Genomic DNA, 23,785 nt, shown 5'->3' on the forward strand with positions numbered 1-23,785 from the left:
ATACCTACAGTCTTACCGGTCAGATGGGGGATTTCAAAAGGTTCTGAAGAGTGCACAGAAGCTGGCAGAGGAACATCACGCTGAAGCTATTTTCCCACCCATTCAAGAATACAAGAGTCACCAAAGAAGAAGACATTTTGATTACGAGGCACGGCATAATCCCATAAGAGACCCCAAACAACAATTCAAAGTTGAATTATTTAACCAGGTGCTAGATTGTTCAATACAGTCAGTTGAAGAATGTTTCATGCAGCTCAAGGAACACAGCAGTATATTTGGGATATGGTATGATATTCCAAAACTCCTCACTATACCTGAAGAAGACCTACACCAGCAATGCAGGGCACTAGAGACAGTGTTGACAAATAATGACATGCACAATATTGATGTGAGTGATTTAGGACAAGTGATGAACTGAAAGCCCTTTCAAGATACATTTCAGCAGGATCAACTCCAAAAGCTGTTCTGGAATATATGTGCATAAACAAGATGACCACACTCTTTCCAAATGCTTTTGTTGCTCTGCGCATACTTCTAACGTTTCTTGTAACAGTGGCCAGTGGAGAACATAGCTTCTCCAAGCTGAAGTTAATAAAACACTTCTACACACACAATGACCCAGGAGAGGCTAGTCGGCCTTGCAACCATTTAGAACATGAACTGGCCCAGACTATGGACCTTCAGGAAACAGTTCAAATCTTTGCAACCTAGAAGGCAGGGAAAGCACCACTTTGATTATTCAAACAGATAAAAATGCCAGTGTTTACTATGCAGACAAGAAAAGTTACATTTGCTATTCAGGCATTTGAAAGTTAAGCATTACTTAAAATTTCTGAACAAGGCATTTTAAGTTGTTAGATCTCCTTTATTGGGGTACGTAGCAGAGCAGTACCATGAGAGGAGTAGAACTGGAAGAAGGCAGAACTGAGATCTTTCAAAGTTTTGGCCCAAGCGAGGGGGCATGGGGCGTCATTTGAGCTCCCCGCCTCAGGTGCCAAAATGTTGTGGGTCAGCCCTGGGCTCAGGCTTGCCCCTCCCGTGATTTGCAGCCAGCACAGCTCCATCCAATGGAGCCATACCATCAGCTCCTTCTCTGGCCCCAGCTATCTGAATGCCCACTTAAAGGACGATTCTGCTGTGTCAAGAGGTTCAACAGAAGAGGTAACAGAGCTTAGTAGAAGAGCCTGGAGCTGTATTACCTCTCCCTAGTAAATAGTGCTGAACTGTTGAGGAGGTAATGTGGACCCTCCCAATGCCTAGCGTAAACCTGCCCACTTCCCATTTCTCCTCTATGCAAATCTTAACTCATGGAGAGCCTTTTGCAGGGTCCCAGAAAAAGGGTGGTGGTGCTGTGGAGGCAGCAGGGGAGAACCACACACGGAAGGCCCCTTTCACGAGTATATTTTGGAGGCACAATCTAGCCCATCATATCCTTTGAAAGGATCTGTTTTTAAAGGGACCAAGTGTCTTTACATATAATAATCCCTTTAAAAATTAATTTTATATATGTAACATTTTCCATAATACACATTGTTCATTCTGTGATTATGAAGGGCCATTACAGGATAACAATCACACAGATTTTTAGTAATAGTAGTAGTAAACATTTCTATTATGAGAGGGCCCAAAATCTTAGGCCCCCCCATTGTGCTAGGTGCTGTACAAACACTGAAAAAAAGATTAATATGTAAATATAGCAACACACAGCAGGAAAAAACCTGCCCCCCATTTTCTCTGAAAAAATAACTTCACAAATAATATTTATCGTATTTATCTAACAATAGTTAAAACTTTATTTTAATTAAAGCAATAAAAAAACCTTTCAAGATATGCATTTATACCAGGACTTCCCCTGTCTTTAGCCTTGAACCTTGTGTTTCAGCATATACCTGAGGTGTACAGCCAGCCAGTGTAACTGCAAACCTTGTCATCCTTGATACTTACTCGGATACCAGTCCTGTGCCACTGAAATCAGTATGAATTTCCAATGGAGTGCTTAATTACTAGAATGCAGGGAAATGGCATGATTAGTTAAAATGTGCGTGAGCGGTTTTTTTTAATTTAATACATGAAAACATAATATATTAAACTTAAAACAACTTAAAAACAATTCTTCATCCAGTGACTACATACATATTAATACCACCTTCTAATATGGCAAGAGGAATCCTTATTTTTTAAATTTATATTTGCAAATAGAGATCTACAAGACATATGTAACTTAGGCACAAACTCGGCAAAGAAGCTTCAGCACTGAATGACAGCTCTTGGCCATGATTATTATTAATAATTATTTATTATTAAGCTGCTGGGAGAAGGGGTGTTGGCCATGCCAGAGGTAGGCACAAAATAAGACGAGACCATCCTTCAGCTCACCCCTGGATCTCACAGAAACCAGTTGAATGTTATGGGCTACATCTTGCTTGTTTACTCCAAACCAGTTGCTTGCAGGAGAGCAGGATTTGGGTCCGGGGTATTTAACATGGCTCTTCCGGTCTCATTAATCACTAGATGGTAGAAAGCGTGAGATCTAAATCCGTGACCGCTCCCTCGGGAGATCCGGGGCTGAGGCGGCTAGGATTTTAGCAGTACACTGATTATATACCCGCGTTGCCTACTTAACCAAACTGCACCCGAGGGCTAAATTAACTGACCTAAATAATTCAGATATCCCACACAGAATGAAAGGCGAGAACCCCTGCATTGTTCTGGAAATATGCAATTTAATGCAGATAGCCACAGAACACCTTAGTCAATTTCAAATCCCGCCTCCCCGCTTTCACTTGCTCTACAGGAAAACCAGCCTGTGAGAAAACCCTTGTCTGTGTGATATTGTTGCTTGCACGGTAAGGATCCCTCTCACACCTACACAGAGGTGCTGCTGTGCCTCCAGATGTCATGTCCCAGAACCTTGTGTTTCAGGAGGGAAGGTAGCTGCAGGCTCCGGTGATCCAAGAGAGAAATCGCTGGGCAGCCGCTGTTGCGGCTGCTGCAGCGTCTGGATGGGTGTGCAGCAAAGATTTGCTGATGCCTCTCACGTAGTATTTTGCAGGAAGTTTCCATACTTCTTCAATTCAGTCGGTAGAAGGGGGATTGGAGGGAAGCGGGGCTGAATCATCCGAAAGGGTTTTTTCTTTTTCGTTCTTTTATTTTTATTTATTTAATTTTTTTAACCCAGTTCGAGAATTTCCAACCACATCTTCACCAAGTGTTTGGAGAGGAGTCCCCGAGCGATGCGTCCATCCATCTGAAGAAACGCCCACCGATGACCCCTAGAGCTTCCGGAGGGGGTTGCTGGGGATGTGTAACCTGGAGAGCCTCATTGGGTTTGTGGCCACAAGGGAGAATCCCAGCAGGCATAGACTCAATCCTGAGCTTTCAACAGCTTGAGAACCTACACTGTGAGCCACTGCAACTTCTGCAGTTCATCAGCATGGGGAGAGAGGACAAGGAAGAACAGGGTTTGTATTGCTAGGTTTTCATTCGATAAGGATGCTTCTCTATCTAGTTAGAAAACAAGAAGGGTGGGGGCTGTGCACATCTTGGCTGGAGAATTGCACTGGTTTTGTCTGTTTAAATTCTGCAGGATATATTGAGCTTGCTATGCTGTTGTGTTATGATTTCCTAGCTATGCTGTAGATTTGCTTTTAATAATACATATAATGACTGTATTATGGCCAGGTAAGGGATATTCTCAGAGCAAGTCTCTCTTAGGGTAAGACAAAGCAGGTAGTTTTTACAGAAATTAAATGTTTTTTTTTCAATGTTGCTCTTTGAAATTTGCTGTAAATGACTATAGACTGAATTCTATCTTTTTGTGTCCTGGTGCGAAAGGATGCCAACGAGACGTGAAAGCTATAGATATAACAGTTGCCTTGCAGATACTCCATATCTTATGGTCCAATTATACTACATGCTCATAGCCAGTGTACTGCATTATTTTATGTTCACAAATCCAAGGATGATGACACTGAATCTTTTTTTTTCCTATTCTGTTTCTCACTTATCCAGACATCCCTAGCTCATAAGAATAAGTGCATTACAGAGCACAGGATCTACCAGCAAATGGATACTCTAGGTACTGTGCATTTACTAGGAGTAAAATCTTATCTTTACAATACTTTGTATATTTGAGGGGTGGAGGTGGCAATCCCTTGCTGGCTCAGATTTGCAGAGGAATGCACAGTGGAATGGAATTTTCTGCTCTCCAAAAAGGTGCAGTATGTCCTGTGCTTACGTACTGCAGGCCACACTTGGTCCTACTACACTCTCAGAATGGCTAATTACACCCTTCTGATACCAAACAGTGCTGGGCAGCATGGCACTGGGCTCCCTGCATAATACTCTCTTGAATGCCAGGTTTGGGATCATGACCTGCTGGCTATATAGGGTGGGAAGAAGAGGCTGACTTTCCTGCAATGATTTAGGGATGCAATATGCATATTAACTGAAGTGAGGTTGGCTTTGCAGTCACAGAGCTGTTCTTGTGACATTTCCAGACCAGTGTTGTCATTTCAGATGGTCTAGATGGTTTGGATAAACTTCCAAATTCATGGAAACTGGAGAAAACTTTTTGAGGTATACCTATCACCAGTGATTAGCTGCCAAAAAATTAACAACTGGTTCCTTCCTCCTCACCCTACAAGTGGGGTCGTGCCCCCCCTGCCCCAGGGGACTCTTGCTCCATCCAACCCCAACGTTCCTTGACGCCATCCCCGCGGGACCCCTGCCCCATCCATCCCCCCTTCCCTGTCCCCTGACTGCCCCCCGCCACCCCATCCAATCCCTCCTCTCATTCCTGATGGCCCTCTGGAACCCTGCCTCAATTCAATCCCCCTATTCCCTGCCCTCTGACCGCCTCAAACCCAATCCACCCAGACCCCTATCCATCCACCCCCGAACTCCCCTGTCCTCTTCCAACACCCCCTCCCTGCTCTCTGCCCCCTTACCGCGCTGGAGGCCGAGCCAGGGGTGCTGCCCCAGGCTGGAGCTGCTCGCCCGGGGCCGCTCGGCTAGGGGTGCCCGGCCGGAGTTGGGGCCAGGCTGGAGCCATGCTGCCCGGCCAGCCGGAGTCAGGGCTGGGGCCAGAGCTGGGTTGGGACCGGGCCGCGCTGCCAGGACCGGAGCTGGGCCGCACCACCGGGACTGGAGCCGGGACCGGGACGCGATGCCCAGCCGGGATGCCTGGCTGGGGCCAGGGCCAGAGGTGGGCCAAGCTGCCAGGGCTGAAGCCAGTGCCGGGCCGCGCCGCCAGATTGGGACCGAAGCCGGAGTCGAGGCCGGGGCACGCTGCCTGGCTGAGGCCAGGGAGCTGGGCCGCGCCGCCCTCCCCAGAGCCCTCTTTGCTCACTCCCCCCCACTCACCTGCGCAAAGCCGCCCTTCTCAGCACTCCCAGGCTTCCTGCATTCACGGGAGGAGGCAGAGGTGAGCTGGGGCCGGGGGCGGGACAGGGAGCTGCTGGAGATTTACAGGTTGTTAAATTTAAAAGCCGTTTTCGAACCAGTTGTCCCGCATGGAACAACCGGTTCTAAAAGGGCTTCTAAATTTAACCACCGGTTCCTGCGAACCGGTGGGAACCGGCTCCAGCTCACCACTGCCACTAATCCTCTCCCTTCATTATCTCCTTCAAATTCCTGCTACAGCAATTGTAGTGCCTGAAGTGCCACTCCTCCAGAGCCAGGTTTTTAAAGATTCTTAGAAGCATTAATTTAGAATCCAGGCCATTTGAAGCATCATCAGAATGACAGGGTCACTGCACCACTGCTTCAGCCATGAACCCTACAGTACTTCCTGAATGATAACTATCTGAGTACCATGGAAGCAGGAATGACCTTTTATTACTATTAGGTGAAACTTGTGATTTACAGGAGTTACCTGAAACTCATTAAGCACAATTAGTTTTTTAACCTGGGTTGTAATATGTAATGTGAATTCTCAGTCAACCTGGGCTTGATCATGCAAGGATCTGAGACTTCTCAACTCCTGATGACTTCAGTGGGACTTAAGTGTACTCAGCACCTCCCCAGATTGGGCCCCTACACGGTGATCTTTACAACAATACCTGTTTGTTTTTGAGGGTAAGGCTAATATCCAGCATGCGAGGAAGACTCTTGAGGAAGTCTTGTAATCAGCAACCTTCGGAGGCTGTGGTCAGACTTCTCAGACCCTTTCCCAAGAATATCTGGAATTACTGTCAACACTTTCTTTTTCTAAAGTCTGGAAATGTGAGGGTGGGTAACTAGGGTTGCACAAAAAGTTCATATCGAAACCCTCAAACCACCCATAATCAGGGTTGGATTCTAATGGAACTTTAAACATCAGCTCGGGTCCACAAACATTTGGCGGATATGGGTAGATGCTGTTACAATAACCTTAGGCACTCCAACTTACCTACCTATTTATCTAGGCTTCTATACGGTGCTCACTACCATCTTTTGACCTCCTTAGCACCATTTATCCAGCAACACCCAGCTGCTTCCCACCCTCTACTTACCTTTGTCATCCATGGGAGTGAGGCATTTCTACCACTCCTGCTTCCTGGTGGCTCCCTTTCTGGTCTTGAAGGGGCATCAGATGGCCTTTTCCACCATAGCAGGCTATTCAGGGATCCTTGCTTCTCCCAATCCAGAGGGATTTTGAGGGGCAGTCGAGTGAAACTACATGGAAGCAAACTGTAGAAACTGTACCAATAGGAATAGGTTTGGTGGCACCTCCTGACAAATGGACCCTGCAAGTTCTAGTTCCTATAATGCATGCCCCACTCTCTGACCTAGTGGTTACCTACATACTTTGTTGGATTAGAGCCCTCTAGCATTCGTGGTCTTTTTGCTCATGATTTCAGACATACTCTAGAACAGATGACATTATGTATGCATAACTGCTGGCTGCGGCCCTCAGTGGCCAATCCGTAAACAGATTTACAATGTAAATATATCCCATTCCCCCAAACAAGTAAAATCTTACCTTTATATGGTACATATTTAGGACAAAATTCTCCACTCCAATCTGTGAGTATCCACGGCCTGAAATGCAGTGGAAATACTACAGCTCTGCTGCTCAGGATGGAGAGAAGGAGAGCTCAGGGCTTAACAGAGAGACACAATATGGATTGACACGCCTAAGGCTCCTGCACAAGAAATATACACTATTACTCCATATAGCCAATGGCACCCACAGAGCCATTCCACCCCACTACCGCAGGTTGGGGCCAAGAATTCTGTTCCTCAGCCCTGTATGCATTTCCTTGTACTCCCTGCCAATTTACTCGGGCTTTGCATGCTGAAGATTTGACCCATAATTGCCAGTGATGATGAAATGAATAATAAATAAATAAAATAATATCAGTGTGGACTAATAGCAAGTGTTTAGTAGAGCAAGCATGCAAGGGCAAATAGCAATGGTTGTTTCCTAGTCCGTGTGAGAAATCAGCCCAAATATTGGTCTAACCCTATTAATTAAGCCACAGGTTCCAGGGCATAATACTCCTGTTGGTGCTTTAGCACAGGGTCTTTTGTGTCTCTTCTTCATTCCTGAATTATGTTATCATCCTGCCTCATTAAAATAAATGGTATTACTTCCAGGTTTGATTTGATTTGGTTTGTAAACTCTATCTTATCTTGGAACCTGCTTCTGCACTCGTTTCTCAGGCAAAACTCCCATTGACTCCAATGGGAGAGAATTTTGCCTGAGTAAGACTGCAAGATTGGGAGTTTATGCTCCTCTGGGAGTTGGGGGCACAGACCTCTGCACCCAAGCAGAGCCCCACTGATTTCCATGGTCTTCACATAGGCACAAATGTCCCCCTCCTGCAGACCAAGTGCAGAGCCTGGGCTATAGTTTGTCTCAGAGACTTCTGTCTCTCCTAAGGGTGTACTTTATTTTCTGGCACTATATCTTCTTGCTTTAGTGTACAAATCATTTCCCAGTATAAGCCTTTCATTTTTTAATTTCTCAGTGTCCCTGGACTCCTGGAAGGGGAACTTTCTTCTTGGCTGGATCCTGTTACATATAACTGATTTGGGCAACAATTTGAGAATTCTGTGATTTTACTCTCCAATCTCTGCAGCTGTTAAACCTCCTAGAAAAACTGGAAACGTGCCTTACATGAAAACGTGTGAACCAGGTGGTTTCATCTATTTCATTTGTTTTCTTCATATAGATATCAATTATTGTGATTCAGTTGCGGTTGGTATTATTTTTGGTTACTACGGGCCATATACTGGCACCTTGTCTCTCACTCAGTAGCACCACATGCCTCAAGTTGTACCATTTGGTTCAATGGCACAGCTCACAGAACAAGACATTAGTCAACAGGAGTAAAGATCTCATGGCTCTGATGGACAAGCCTCTAAGTAAGAGGAATGAATTTTGCTAATGAACAACGTGCAGAGGTTTGGACTGGGAGTCAGAGAGAGGAAAGAGAGGGTGGTGGGGAGCTTCTTAAACCAACATTTTCCAAACCTTAAAACAGGCACAGGTTGCAGGGCCAAATCCAATGGGTATAAACCAGTGTAACTCCAATGAAGTCAATAGCTCTACGCTGACTCACATCAGCTAAAGATCTGGCCCACAGTTTTTAACTCTATCCTTCCTTCCTTCCTTTTTATCCTTACTCCTTATTATGGACTAAGTTAAATGGAAGCTGCAAAAGAAAAAAATAGGTTTGGTTTCTGCCCTTTTCTCTTCTCCCCTCCCCGTTTTTGGCTGTTTTTTAATTTTGGTTCTTTATGATCTATATAAAGAAAAATGGAGGTTATCAGGAGGGAAAGAGAGGATTCAAACAAGAATCTTTTACTGGCTGCTGTTTGTTTTTCAGCTAGAAGATTTCTGGAATGACTTTGAAATTTATAGTGGGAGCTTCCTTGAAGGAAGGGTGTTGAACACAAAGAATGTTTTCCCCAAGTGTTTTTGTTAAATAGGTGTTAACAACAGCCAACAAAAACAAACAATTAGCCTAAAAATGATTTTTTTTCACCCTTGGTTCTTGCTATGTTATAATCCTACCAGTTCTCTAGTTGTCCATAGAGTCTTCAGGGTAGGCCGAATATCCATTTCTAACAGGAAACCAAGCAGACAAAAATTATGAAGAAAAGAAAAACCTCTTTGGCCTTCTTTATCATTTTAAAGAAGCCAATAAAAAGTGGTGGTGGGGGCGGGGAATCCAATTTCTTTCCCCTTTGCAGATCACCTATCATACTCTAACACCTTGAAGTCTGCTGAGTTGTGGTGGTGGTGATGAGGCGCGTGCGGCACCTGAGTGGAAGTGGCTAGAACATAATGTCCATCCAAGGCTCAGGCAGGCGTATTGCTCCCAAGAGCACAGGAGAAAGCATGTTCAGAAATGTCACTTGGACACCTCTAAAAATTGTGGAATGTATGCTCAGTCCAGCAGCAGTCTCAAGGCATCAGATGGTGTGTATGGGTGGGGCCCTGGCCATGTTCCCTAGCCCACTTGGCCACACCCTCTTTGCAGCCTCTACTGCCACTACATGGGCTAGCGAGCCCCTCCTCACTCCCCCCACCCACACTAAGGCCTGGTCTACATTGGGGGAGGAGGGGGGAGGTCGTTGTAAGTTACGCAACTTCAGCTACGGGAATAGCATAGCTGAAGTCGATGTATCTTTTCTCGACTTACCTCTCATCCTCATGGCATGGGATTGATGGCCGCGGGTCCCCCGTCGACTCTGCTTCCGCCTCTTGCCCTGGTGGAGTTCCAGAATTGACGGGAGCACTTTCAGGGATCAATTTATCGTGTCTAGCCCAACAATATATAAAAATGACGTTTTCATTCTGTACGTTTGGTTTATTGCAGTTAGAGTTCTAGGCCAAAATACATGGGCCCAATCCATCAGTCTGACTCAGGTAAAATGCTCATTGAAGTCAATGGGTGTTTCACTAGATTAAGGACTCAGATATTGATAGTGCAAGCTCTCGAGCATAAGTTTCCCATTTAACTCTTCACATGGAGGCCTTGCAAGCTCTGACCTGATGAAGATTGGCAGGATTTTGCCCAATCTGATGAAATGTCATTTAAAGCAGCCAGTAGTTTTCTATTTTGGGTGGGAGGGATAAGCAAGTAAATGATCAGTTTTTCATTGTCATTGTCAGGATTAGCAACTCCAACTAGCTTTTGTTCAGGGACTACCAATTTCTAATGACAGTGTTGCCAGGCTGATTTGAGTGTACAAAAATGTACTTTCGCTATTAATGCTCATGCAGTTTTTGTTTTCAAATTTTTTTTTATCCTGATAATAGCTCAGAGGTCTATGTTACATTTGGCCATAACCAAACTGACTCCACTTTTGTATACAGGCAAAGAAGGAATATGAGTGAAAATCCCGAAGACTCACCAGTATGTGACGCCCAATGATGAGCAGTAGCTACTGCAGCAACGCTTCAGCCAGCATGAGTGTCAACGAAGTGTCTGCCTTCTCACTGACTTTAGAGCAAAAAACTGGCTTTGCCTTCGTAGGGATTCTGTGCATTTTCTTGGGACTACTTATTATTAGATGCTTCAAAATCTTATTGGACCCCTATAGTAGCATGCCATCTTCCACTTGGGAAGATGAAGTCGAGGGTCTTGATAAAGGAACGTTTGAATATGCTCTTGCATGAAAACTCAAAAGAGTATCCTGCCTTACTTTTGATGTTGATTTCATTTTGAAAACCTAGTGCTGATACATTTGTACTATATACCTATGTTTTGAAGATATGATGGTGGCATCCATTTTGCTAAATAAATATTCATTGCAGGTTCATAAAAGCATTTAATGCTGCTTTTATTTTGGGAATTGACCTTTTGTGGAGCTGTGGGTAAGAAACAGTTAATGTCAAAGAAAGACTTCAGGGAGATGATTCACTAAACATTCAGTGAGGAGGAGGGGCAGAGAAATCTCTTGAGAATCAGACCTCTCACCTGTCTCTTCATAGGCAGAATTCATGCCACAACATCACGTCAGTGAAAAAGAGGAATGGGTTTGAAATATTTTTGGATAGTAAACATAATAGTAACTCCCAACTCAACCAACATGATTTCTTTAAGTCCAGAAACTGACCTTGGAAATCTTATATGTAAAAACTAATCAGCCCAATGTACTGGACCAGCTTAGTTTGCAAGATTAAACAGCACAACAGGATCACAGCACAAGGGGAGAAGCCTGCAGGTACTCGTGTCTGCATGTGGAAACTCTTGTTTTCAGTTACTAAGAGAACAGAAAAACCAAGGTAAGAGCTAATGGTTATTGCAGTCACTAATGAAAGTCCCACCCTTGAACACCTGGAGGAGCTGTCGCATTGGCTAAATCCATGTGAGAGGAGCATGGTGCTGCTGCTACTATATACAGTGTTTCCACAGTCTTTTCAGAACAATGTGTAGGGCTGTTTCTTGCTCCCAGTCTGAGAAAACTGTTTACACTTGCTGAAACAAAGCTTCCCTTCTCCTGCTCTAATCAAATTCTTAGCTGGCCAAGCACGAGTTATTGGGATGGGAGTGGGGGTGGGGGGTAAATGATGAGTTGGTTGCTATACATAAGATATATGGTACACTCACCATTGCAAGACACATGTCAGCTCAAAAATCCAACCAGAGCCTCTAATTCCATCCCCACATCCTTATATAGCTGAAAATTGGTTAGTAGCTCACATGAGAAAGCAAAGTCATTCTGAGCCTGACAGAGATTCACAGAGATGAGGGGAGGGGAAGAGAAAAAAGCAAATATTAGTTAAGGACCCATTCTACCAGTCTAGTTGAGCTGTGCTCAGAGCAGGACCTAAAGGGGTGTATAGCTGTCTTTGCAGCACCTTTGAGCTCCCCTGGGGACTGGTTCAGCTCTTGGCAGAAGTTGTAACGGCCTTTGCTGCTCTAACTTGTGTTGGATGGTAACAGCCCGCAATGGCCATAATACCAGCTGAGGATTGCCAGAGTACAGAGGCAATCTGCAAGTCTCTCTATACCAGTGGAACAAAAGAGGATGGAACCTAGACCTGTTTATGCCAGCTGTGCACCATCCAGTTATTCCCCCCATGCTAGAAAAGTCCCAACAGGCAGAGCAGGACAGTTTTTCAGTCTCTTTACACTAACAGAGTGGTGCAAAGGGGCAAATCAGGGGCCAGGATCTGGCCCTACCATTGGATTGGATTTGGAGTGTCACACTGAGGAATTCTGTGGCAGAGGGTTCTAGTAAGACAGAAGAGGTAACACAGAGAAAAAAACAGAAGCTGAATAGTAACACCTCAAGGTCACCTCTTAGCACAAATAGCTGCTGTGTGAAAGTGTCAGAACTTGACAGTAATTCAATTCCACTTTTGAGAAACTTGAAATCAGACTTTGTTTAGGCACTGTCACTCTCACTATACAGCTATGTGTGCTAAGAGATGCACAGACAAGAAGATGAGTTGTAGTGATTGTTTGTTTTACAGTAATTCAGCAAAATCCATATTGTGCCACACGCTATATCTGCTAGATAAGTGGCAGTGAAGGGAACTTGGCTAAGCAAAATGCCATTCACGAGGAAAGACGCTGAATTATATGGAAAAGCAACGAACATCATGCCTGAGACTAATAGCAAGAAAGAGAACAGTACTGGTGGTACTGACTCTTTTTGGTGGTCTTCTCCATCCACTTCTCCAAAGTGTGCAATGTAAAAAGTTGTGACCTGGAACATGTAGCATTTAAATGGCTTGGGTTCCAGTGTGAGAAACCTTTGAGGCCACATAGCTTGAATATACTCTATTTATTTTTGTTTTAATTCAAATATAAATCAAGTATCTACCGTGCAAAATTATCCAGTGCAGAGATTTAGCACACTGTACACATGCTCATAATTACCCTTTTCATCTTGGTAACAAGAAATAATGTACTAGTTCAGTTTTACTCTGGTCCATGAACTGTACTTAGTTCTTTGACTTTACAATATTTTGTTATAGCCATATTCAAATTCCATTTTGATTACAGAGCAACATTAGTTGTTTCTCCCTCAAAAGGAAAGACTCAAGCCTACAAGAAGGAGTGCACAAGCTGGAACTTTTCAAAAGGCTTTCCTCAAAAATACAGGGCAAGGTTTTTAACAGAGATAGACTCAAAAAAGTTCACACACAGCCTGATTCTCCTCTCATGTATTCTTATCCCCAATTTACTGATGGGGAAACCAAGGCATGGAAACAGGAAGGTTAAATGACCTCATCAAGGTCACAAGGAGAATCAGTGGTCTCATCCATGCTGGGAATCTAAATGAATTCAAGATTATGCATAAACATGCTTCCAGCTAAACCAGTTTTAAACAGTGTTGATAGGGGATGTTGATGGGGCTAACCGGTGTTCTAAAATGTGTTATAGCCTAAGCAAGGAGCTGAGCAAAGCCATGATTTTAAACATAGTGCCAGCAAAGTGTGACCCCATTAAACTTTGATTTTTTAAACATAATTCCCAAACTCTTTTCATAGACCTGTCCAAAGCTAGGCCTAGAGCGCCAGAGTACCTGACACCCCAGACCTATACTCCGACCGCTAGGCTATGCTTTCTTTAGCATGAAGCTTTATATTAACTCCCTGAATAGTGCCACTGTCCAAGTCTCAGATGTGGTGATAGGCACATCACTCACACAGGCTGAAGTTCACCCCATCTGGAGGCTTAAGCTCAAGCACTACGCCCAATAGGCATGAGTTTCAATGCAGAGAGGAGCGTTTACTGAGAATGATGTAGCTGGTAGATTCTACAAACACACCATTGCAAAGTCAGAGTAGTCTGTGAACAAATAAACATGCTCATTTCAAATGATACAGCTATTTGGCCCAATTCTGCTACATGCACTGTCGAGATGGACGGACTTGTGGTTAAATCACTGGAAGAGGATTCAGGAGATCAGGAGATTCAATTCCCAGCTGTGCCACATTCCCAGTGAGACCCTGGGCAAGTCACTTACTCTCTGTGTGCTTCTATTCCCCATCTTTAAAATAGAGATCATAATACTGCTTTTCTCTCACTCTGTGTCTATACAGACTCCAGTCCTGCAAAGGTGTCACCGATATTTAACTTTATGCACATGAGCAGTCCCAATCAAGCCAATGGTGTCACTCATGTGCTTAAAGCTAAACACATTTAAACTGTGAGTGGGCCCTCTAGGAACTACCATAATAAAAAAAATAAATAACCACAGTAATAATGAGTAGTATCTTATTCCATGAGTCTTTCCCATTGATTTTAATGGGACTACTTGCTGGATTCACTGTTCAACTTCCAAATGCGATCTGCTAAAATCAGATTTCCAGTCATGGAGTTTTAGAAATTTCAATGTAAATTCAGCCACCTCTTATTGTACCTCTTCCCCAACCCCTAAGGTATCAAAGAAAAAAAATCTAAAATGAAATGATCCATGATCTTAAAGAAAATAAACAGGAAGGTCATACGTACATGCAAGTGGACATAAGCAGATCCATAGTTATGGGACAGTAACTGATACAGCTGCCTAGAAGCCTGTAGCTATATTTTATAAATTCTAAAGAAAAATAAACCAACCTATTTTACTTCTATGACATGCAGGCACAGTTTTATTCCTTCCTTCCAAGAATTAACAGGTTCATTTAGTAGTTGATATTTAACAAGCTAGAATGTCCCTCTAAATCAGTCATTTAGGAGCGTTTTAGAGCATGTGTCAAAGGCAGAGGTTGGGTGAGTCATTTGATATTTTGCACAGAAGAAAGAATTAGCCAATGAGATAAAATCCATGCTGCATAAGAGAGAAGGATAGTCTATATACAGAAGTAAATAAGAAGCTGATTGCCCTTCACTACAGCACGGGACCAAGAGGTAAGTTAAACTATCCTGAACAGTGTAAGCTTGTTAACTTATGCATAATACAATAATACTAATAATACTAAATTTAATGGCAAATAACAGCATCTAACAGACCTCTGGAAATCTACTGCAAAAAATAAATAATTATTTGCAAAGGCAGCAGAAAAGTAAGAGACTTTTATTTTCCTGGTGGCAGAAACACTTAACTTAGAAGTAAACTTGGAAGTTGAAATTATAGGTCTACTGAAGCCAAAGGCAAAATTCCCATTGACTTAAAAGGGCCAGGATTTCACCCAGAGTCTACAAGCACAGAGTTAGGACCAAATCTGGTTTTTACTGAAGTCAGCAGTAACACTCTTAGTGACTTTAGTAGGATCAGGATTTGGCCCTTATGTAAGAAAATATTTCATTTCTGTGCACTCTTTTTATAAGATTTTTATGCTAAGAGGAAAAGCATACAATCTATGCTCAGAAATTACCAATCAATAACATAACAAATGTAATATGAATCAGAGGTGACCAAGAAAAAATAGTACCAAACAAAGAAGCAGAAAGAAGGAACTTCTTTTTTCTGGTGGAGTGCACAAAACATTAAGCAGAAAAGAAGAGCTTGCTTTGAAAAACCAATATCTAGAGGGTTATAAAGAAATTTGGTTGTGATGAGAGTTTACAGCAGGATATTCTATATACAGAGACCGAGATAGAGAGTAGATGGGAGTCATGGAATCTGCATCTGATTTGCATTCAAGTGCTATAGCTAAGACTCATAATAAGGTTTCAGTGTATTTGGTTAAGGGGCTCTTCAAGTTATAATTCCCCTGTGTGATTATTCGATATTTTATATAGGTAGGCATATGTAAATCTATCAATAGATATGGTTAATTTGTCTTTTAATTCCCAGTTCATTCTTCTAATGGGTTTATTTATTTACCTGACGTTCAGTTGGTATAATCCTTTTATAATATTGCATGTTTTTTCTCCAAAATTTCCTGCTATCAGATATATTTTCAAAGAGACTCAAGACGCAGAATGAGCTCAACAGGGACAGGATTGAACTTTTACGGAATTGTTCTACAGAGGGTTGTAAAATCACATTTCTTTCGTTACTGAAAGTAGTTATCAATATATGCATTATTTCAAGCCTCATATTGGTCTGCCACAGGATTTAGTACAGATCACAAATAATTCGTAATACATGCCATTTCAGAGTCAGTTAACTTGACAGCTTGTTCTCCTTGGACCCAATCCTGAAAGCGTAACCATTTGCAGGACTGGGCCTTATATATACCCTTTTTTCCTTTTTTTGGAGGGCGGGGGGCCGTTCTGCATCCCTCACACATTTAGTTCTAACCATCTGCCACTATTTATTGCAAATGGTCTTAAATGGGTATTTGGGGACAAAAGGAATGCAATATCAGGTCTGTAAAATTATTTTTTGAATCTTGTATTGCCTAAAACTATTGCTAATATATATTTCAATAATAAATAACTGTCATTTTGCTACAGTTATTTGGGCACATTCATTTATTGTATTCATTACAATTTAGTAAAAACATGTTTTTGTATACTTCAGTTTTCTAACATTTATTCCTTTATGTGACATTACTCCTAGATACATCTAAAATGTATAGTTTTCAGTGCTTCAGTCACCTACTCATAAATTATCTCACATTTTGGAATTACTGAAAATTGTAAAGACTTATTTGTTTTATTTTTAATAGTCTAATATATTACAGTTAACTTAAAAAAACATTGGATTTTTTGAAGAGTCATGACAATTTACTTCTGCACTATGGGTGAAATTAACCAATGTGCAGTGATAGATACCATGTGCAGGATCTCTGGTGAATTCCATCCTTCTTGGTTAGATGTTGCATTCCTTTAATCTACAATGAACCATTGGGCTGTACATTAGTCAAAGAAGTACTATGTTTAGTCCCTGAAAAGATAATATTCTCAGGAAAGTTACTTTTAAGTATAGTGTTAGCCTATTTAGGGCCTGATCGAAGCCCACTGAGATAAGTAGCAGGACTCCTATTGATTACATTGACTCAGACTTTGGATAAGGCCCTGTTTGTAAAAAGTGATAAGGTTGCTGTCTCACACGTTTTTTTAAGAAATCATGGAAGAGTTACATTACTGTGTAAGTTAATTAAATATAGAAAAGTTTTACTTATGCTTTTGACGACAGAGTCATGCAGGACAACCTTAAGAAGAATATTTACAAGTGAACAGTTCAAGAAAATCTCCATTCAACTTTGCTAGATTAAGAACCAAGATCTTTCAAATGCAACAGCATTATTGTCTTATTGCAGATAAAGCAACACGACCTCCGACTACAGAAGAATAGAAAGATTGGTGACCTAAGCACGTAACATCCCTGAAAATGTCAATGAATAATTCTCCAAATGTATTCTTGGAACCAAGTCCAAATAGGTTTCAAGTTAATGTAATTAACGAAAGCCATGACAATAATGCAACACCCCAAGAGGATGCCGATCCTCCACATTATGAAGAAACATCATTTACTGAAGAAGCACATGGCAGACACAGGATCAGTCACAGGCCTGGAAATAGAGCATTATATGAAAATTTTCTTCAAAATGGGGATACTGTTAAATCAGATGGAAATTTACATCCCTATGATACTCATAGTAACACATACTACCTAAAAACCTTTGGTCATAACACAGTGGATGCAGTTCCTAACATTGATTATTATCGAAACACTGGCAGCATCAGTGGAGTCAAAATGAATAGACCAAGCTTGTTAGAAATTCATGAACAACTGGCAAAGGTAAGTTGAAAGGAATGACACAAACATTTTCCATTACATTTCCAGGTTACTTTTGTTTATTAATATATCCAGCCCCTTATCTTGTGAACCCTGTGCAAGAGAAAAAACTATAACTAAATACTTCCCTTATTTAGATTTGTACCTGCAGGATGTTCTCTGTTCTGTATTTTGCTAGGAGCAAAGATCTTTGTTAAACAGGTTTGTATGTGGTTGAAAATAATGAATGTACTCAATCAGTAGAAAAATATGCCTATTTCTTGTCTACAGCTATAAAACCACAGGATTTATTTTATGTTTGAATTACGGTTAAATGTATAGAAGTAACAACTTAAGCCATAATTATCCATTATCAACTAGTCAGAAATACAAAGCTTTACCCAATTGTGCTATGAACAAAAGCTACCAAATTGTAAGTGTAACCCTTCTGCCAGGCTGAATTGATAGCAGCAAGGGCCAGGTTCAATACACAGGGGTCCCTTCCCTACAACGTAATGCAAAACCAGCTCGAGCCCCCACTCAGTGACCTGGGAAAATCTTACACACACCCCTGGGCGCCTCGAAGAGGCAATACTTCCCCTCTTGCAAGCAGAGTCTCGGTGTAGCAGAAAAGGTTTAATTACATGAGATAAACAACAAGCATTACATTAGGAAAACACCTTAACTAGAGTTCGTAGACCAAACCGTGAGCAAAGACCCACCCCAGGAAATTGGACCGTGTCCTTTTCCCTAGGCTCTTGAGTCCAGCAACCCCCAAATCACCCCAAGACTCCAAAGTCCAATACCTCAAATGTCCCTAGAGTCCAGCAACCCAAAGATCACCCACAGTCCCAAAAGTCCCGCAACCCAAAAGTCTCTGTCCCAGGTCAGTACAGCCCCAGAGTTCGAGAGTCTGTCTGCAGAGGTCCACCTCCGCCAGCCTGGGTAGAAAGGGGCACCTTATGAAGTCCGGGGCCAAGTGCCCTGCCTCTCCGTGAGGTTCTGCTTCCGCCTTCTCCATGAACTGCTCCGCTCTACCAGCCACTCCACTCTGCTCCTCCAGCTGTCCCCACAAACTGCTCCGCTCCACCAGCGGCTCTGCTTCACCAGCCATCCTGTGATCTGCTCCAGCCATCCCCGCAAACTGCTCGGCTCTGCTCACTCTGTGGGCTGCTCCACCGATCCCTCAGCTGCTCCACTCTGCCAGCTGCTCTGCTCCACCAGCTGTCCCGTGATCTGCTCCAGCTGTCCCCACAAACTGCTCAGCTCCACTCACTCAGTGGCTCCACAACTGCTCCACTCCACTCTGCCAGCTGCTCTGCACTGCAGTATAGCTTCAGGCTCCCCCACTAGTTAGCACAGTACTCAGTGCTCTCAGCTGAGCAATTCCAGCTCTTAAGTGATTTCAGCTCACAGTAGGGGAACACCAGTGCTAGTGCACCATTAGCCCAGAGTAAGTTCAGCTCAGTAACCTGTAGCTAGATTCTTAAGGGAATCAAAAATCAACTCTGATATTCCACAGTGGAGAGAGGAGTAGATGGAACTGGTGCTTCTAGCTCACACAAGGAACCTACACCACCAAGTACAGATACTTATCCCCAGCCTCTCTCAATTCACTGGGTTTTGGAATCCATGTCCCTTGTCTAGCAAGTGCTATTTAGTTGATAGTGAAACCCTTTATCATAAAACAGTTTTGTAGTTCCTCATTTACTTAATCAGGGTGACAACACTTTTTTCCTCCTGCTCCAATAACAAAGAAATTGGGGATCCCACAGCTGTGAAAGTAACCATTTTAGGCTGCCGTGGGCTATGCTAGGCGGAGTGGGTGTGCCCATGCAAACACGATCAGCCTCTGAAATTCCTTTCCACACTCACCATAATTCACCACCAGATGTCAGGGTAGAGCTCATCCTGACTCTGCTTACATAAGAAAAGGTGACAAGATGCAAATTAAGATGAGTTTCAAACACATGAAAGAATGTGTGTTGGTTCTGAAAGTATTTGCTTTAAAGAGGTATATGTTAACAGACAATTCTTTGGGACAAATTCATCCCTAGGGCACTGGTTACCCCACTGATATCAATGGATTCACACTAGGGATGACTTTGGCCCTCATTATTTATTGTAACAATGATTTTTGGGAGGGTCTGAGAGGCACCACTTGAGTGATCGTCTGTCAACCATTTATTCAGAAATCATTTGGCTAAATCCTTTTTTATTGCCCAGGGCAAAAGAGTTGTTTAGAATTCACTCATATACTATGGTGATGGGACCATGGAAGTATAGAGGCAAGACAGACTTACAGAAAACTAGTTAGAACCACAGAGAACAGCTGCTCTTGAGAAATGATACCTAAACCGCTTTAAATGATTTTCTAGTGTTGGGGTTATTTCCCCTCTCCTTTCTAGGGGGATTGTGGCCTTAGTTTTGATTAACTGAATGAATAGGAGAGTTTACCACTGACCCACAAGATTGATGGGTCTAATGAACAAACTTCCCCTCCAGCAGTCATTCGATGCATGCTCCATTTTATCTGCACAGCCACCTCTGGTAAATTGATCATTAATTAACAAGAAACAGGCCCTTTGTCATTATAATCTTCCTTTCTGTTGCCCTCTGCACCTACTTTTCCCACAACGATTCACCAGAAATGCATTGTCTAGGTCTGATTCCCTGCACTCTCAAAATTCCGCTTAAATATATTTGAAAAATGTATAACAGCAAGTCTCAGACTGAATCACACTGTAATGGTCAAGACCAACCTTCTGAATAGCAGGGTTTCACAAACGTCTGTGTTACTTCATGTGCACCAGTGTAATTCATTTCTATATAAAAAAAAAAACCTTAATGGAATGTTGGGAGCCTGATTCTGCGATGCCTTGCTCTGTAATCACACACATATAAAGTGAGCGAAGAATAGGTGTAAAACACAACTGCACTGAGAGTTTTGGGTGGACAAAGACTACTAGATCAAGCCCTCTATAAAGTTTTTCTTTGCAACAGTTAAACAAAGTAATTGAAGACCTACAGGAAGAAATTATTAGGGATGGTTCAACCGATTTAGGAATCCTTTTACCCCCAAACCAAGTTCTCTATAAAAAGCATTGCTGAGATGTAACCTTCACCCCTTTTTTAGAGTGGAAATCAAATTATTTTTTCCCCCTGAGATTCTAAACTGTTCAGATGTATCTTAGGGAAGAGGCGGGAGAAGGGGATTCATGTCTAGCTTCCAGCTGGGACTAGATGTGCCAAAATACAGTAAGAAAAAAACAGTTCCTTTTCTATTTCTGGCAAATGTGGAAGAAGTCGTCTCCAGAGACTTGTGAGGTCTGAATAATTTGGATAAGCATTAGACTTTTGGATGCTGGTTCAAATGCAGTTCAAACTACAAACCTCTTGAGGTTCATCCATCCCAGGAAGGATCAATCAGAAGTACTGAAATCAAGCCTAAAGTTAACCGTTTGGAAAATCAGGGCCTGACTCCCCTCTATTTCTCACATTTACAATGAGCTGTGTAAAGTGGCCTTAATGTGAATGAGAATCAGGTCCCTTGTGTGGTCACTTACAGCTACACAACATGAATGCCAAGTGGGTATAAAACACTATCCCTGATGTAAATGAGTGGAGAATTCCAATTTGGTACCTCCACTCACTTTGCAGATGTACAAGTGAAAACTCAAAAGGACAAGGCAATGAGGAATCTGGCCCTCCATGTTCAGATAAGCTTCTTGTATTATATAAAGGAATGACACTGGTGAATGTGAAGTAGCACAATGAAACCCTGGTGTTCAGGGGTTTGTCTTGACCTTTATAACCTAATTCAGTCTGAGGTTTGCTACTGGACAGCTTTTCAGTTTGGGTATCTGTTTTTGTTTACAAAATGTAGCTGAACTTTAGCTGTTTTGGTTTTTGTCCTTTGAGGATTTTTTTAGTGAACAAAGGCCAAAGCAAGAACTGTCTGGCTCATTTCAGAAGCTTCATAACATTACTTTTTTAACTTAAGGTTTTGCAGGTCATGACTGTTCTAGCTGTTGACACACATCACTAGCAATCAGGATTTTTGGGCTGTAATCCTGGCTCTTCCACTGATTCACTGTATGACGTAGGCAAGTCACAAGTTCCCTGGGTCTTAATTACCCCATTCATAAAATGGATATATTAATATTTAACTGGACCTGAAGCAAGTGCTGAGAGGTCAAAGTTATCAATGTTTGTAAAGTGTTTTGAGATCTTAACCTGAAACACTGGAGAACACAGGATAAGAACATAGAGAAGGCAATTTTGGTATTTAGAAAAATAAATAAATTGGATGTAATTGCACGATAGGTTAGGATAGCAATCACTATGCAAGCACAGTAATTTTGTCACACTGTTTTTAGTGCACATGGGATATTATGGAATTGTTACAGTAACTGATTATTAGTGAAATAATCACATTTCATTCCTTTTATGTGGAACAACTCCATGTAAGCTCTAGACCAGTGGTGGACAGTCTGCGGCCCGCACACATCCCATCAGGAAAATGTGGGCCACAAGAAAGTGTTTACATTGACCGTTCGCAGGCATGGCCTCCCACAACTTCCAGTGGCTGCAGTTCACCATTCCCGGCCAATGGGAGCTGCGGGAAGTGGTGCGGGCCTCAGGGACGTGCTGGCCACTGCTTCCTGCATCTTCCATTGGCCAGAAACGGCAAATCACAGCCACTGGGAGCTGCGAGAGGCCGTGGCTGCGGACAGTCAATGTCAATACTGTCTCATGGCCCGCCAGTGGATTACCCTGATGGGCCGCAGGTTACCCACCACTGTTTTAGACTACAGTTGACACTAGCAGAATGATTATGAAAAGTAGTTCCTGTGCACAGGAACTTAGGCCAAGAATTGCAAAAATTACTAGTGATTGGGGGCAGGGGAGTCTCAGTTTTGCAGCGTCTATCTTGAGACCTCTTAAAGGTGTGTGATTTTCAGAGGGTGGAATTTTCAGAGCACATACTGAATAGCAGCCGACTTAATGGTGTCTCAATTTGGGCTTCCCAAAACTGGGGCAATCCAAAATCACTAGTCACTTTTGAAAATTAGAAATTAGTGCTGGAGAAGATCTATCAGGATATCAAGCTTCTCCCTCTGCCAGGGCTAGATTGTTCCCTGGGGTACATTGGTTATTGCTTTGTGTTAACATATGCACCAACTGCTTCTATGATGGAAATAACTCAACCATTCCCCAGGCAGTTTGTGAAAACAAGCAAGGACTTGATTTCAATGGGACTTTTTCAATTAGCATTATAATGAGGGATAACTCAGTGATATGGGCAGGGATAGCTTAGTGGTTTGAGCATTAGCCTGCTAAACTCAGGGTTGTGAGCTCAATCCTTGAGGGGGCCACTCAGGGATGTGGGGTGAAAATTGGTCCTGCTAGTGACCGCATGGGGTTGGACTTGATGACCTTTCGAGGTCCCTTCCAGTTCTAGGAGATTGGTATATCTCCAATTATTATTATTTTTTTTTTACACAATGGGCCTGCTCTAACTCCCAGTTAAATCATTCGAAGTTTTGCTATTGACTTCGGTTCCGCCCTCTGCCCCCTAAACATGTTGCTGTTACACTGTGCGAGAGGGAGGTAGGACTTAAAGAGCTTGCACAAGGTATGCCCATCCATCCTTGCAAGCAGTGGAGCCCAGCCCTGTGGTAGCTCCCTGCAAACCACAGTGTAGCAGGAACTTGTTATGTGAGCCAACCTGTTGCTTAAAAACACGTAATGGGGGTTTTGAAGGATGAAGTAGCAGCCATGGCAAACTAGGTGGGAGGAAGAATTCTGCATTATGCAGAGCTTGGCGTTGCTCCTGCTAGACACAGCTGTAGTAGGCTCATCAACCTCTATATGTGGTCTAGCCTACACTAGAGGGGAACAGAGCATCACACTGAGTGGTGTGGGTTCCACTAGTAGTCCTAGCCGTGCATGTGATGGTTTGAGGAAGGGTGGGCTTGTGATTCGTATGACCATTTATGCAAACCCCACACAATGTACCATATAAAGCCCTGTAATCCTGCACCATTGCTAGTGTTTGATGCAGTGTATGCCATACCTGGCTGGTGCATTAAATACTATCCCCGTCTTTTCTCATTGCTGTTCACATGGAAGTAAGCACATCTCACTAGGAGAAAACTAGATTCAAACAACAAAACCAGACAAAGTTGTCAAACATAACTAGCCTGTCTGAGCCCAT

General features: G+C 42.7%; 2 protein-coding genes and 1 long non-coding RNA gene across 6 annotated transcripts in view; 2 read left to right on the top strand and 1 right to left on the bottom strand.

The window, feature by feature from the left end:
- The first annotated feature begins 2,346 nt into the window (after positions 1–2,346).
- On the top strand, positions 2,347–10,919 carry CTXN2 (cortexin 2). Of its 3 annotated transcripts, XM_050966940.1 has the most exons (5): positions 2,348–2,930; positions 3,179–3,461; positions 4,012–4,078; positions 7,956–8,123; positions 10,313–10,919. In XM_050966940.1, exon 5 carries the CDS (start codon positions 10,367–10,369, stop codon positions 10,613–10,615), a length of 249 nt encoding a protein of 82 aa, XP_050822897.1. In that variant the 5' UTR covers positions 2,348–2,930; positions 3,179–3,461; positions 4,012–4,078; positions 7,956–8,123; positions 10,313–10,366; the 3' UTR covers positions 10,616–10,919. The 3 variants fall into 3 exon arrangements, with proteins under 3 accessions (XP_050822898.1, XP_050822899.1, XP_050822897.1); XM_050966941.1 differs by lacking the exon at positions 7,956–8,123 and having other exon boundaries at positions 2,347–2,930; XM_050966942.1 differs by lacking the exons at positions 4,012–4,078; positions 7,956–8,123 and having other exon boundaries at positions 2,347–2,930.
- LOC127057827 (uncharacterized) lies at positions 6,495–10,299 on the bottom strand. The gene is made up of 3 exons (XR_007776186.1): positions 9,636–10,299; positions 6,965–7,127; positions 6,495–6,657 (listed from the first exon to the last, which is right to left on the bottom strand). It is a non-coding gene; the product is annotated as an uncharacterized LOC127057827 (long non-coding RNA).
- Positions 10,920–17,178: 6,259 nt separating the features above from the next.
- Positions 17,179–23,785, top strand: part of SLC12A1 (solute carrier family 12 member 1) — a 66,134-nt gene continuing 59,527 nt past the window's right edge. For both annotated transcript variants that reach the window (XM_050966895.1, XM_050966896.1), the window contains exon 1: positions 17,179–17,589. In XM_050966895.1, the coding sequence (XP_050822852.1) occupies positions 17,179–17,589 (411 nt within the window). The remainder of the gene's footprint in view (positions 17,590–23,785) is intronic.

The sequence above is a fragment of the Gopherus flavomarginatus genome, chromosome 9 (genome assembly GCF_025201925.1).
Source record: "Gopherus flavomarginatus isolate rGopFla2 chromosome 9, rGopFla2.mat.asm, whole genome shotgun sequence".
Taxonomy (NCBI): domain Eukaryota; kingdom Metazoa; phylum Chordata; order Testudines; family Testudinidae; genus Gopherus; species Gopherus flavomarginatus.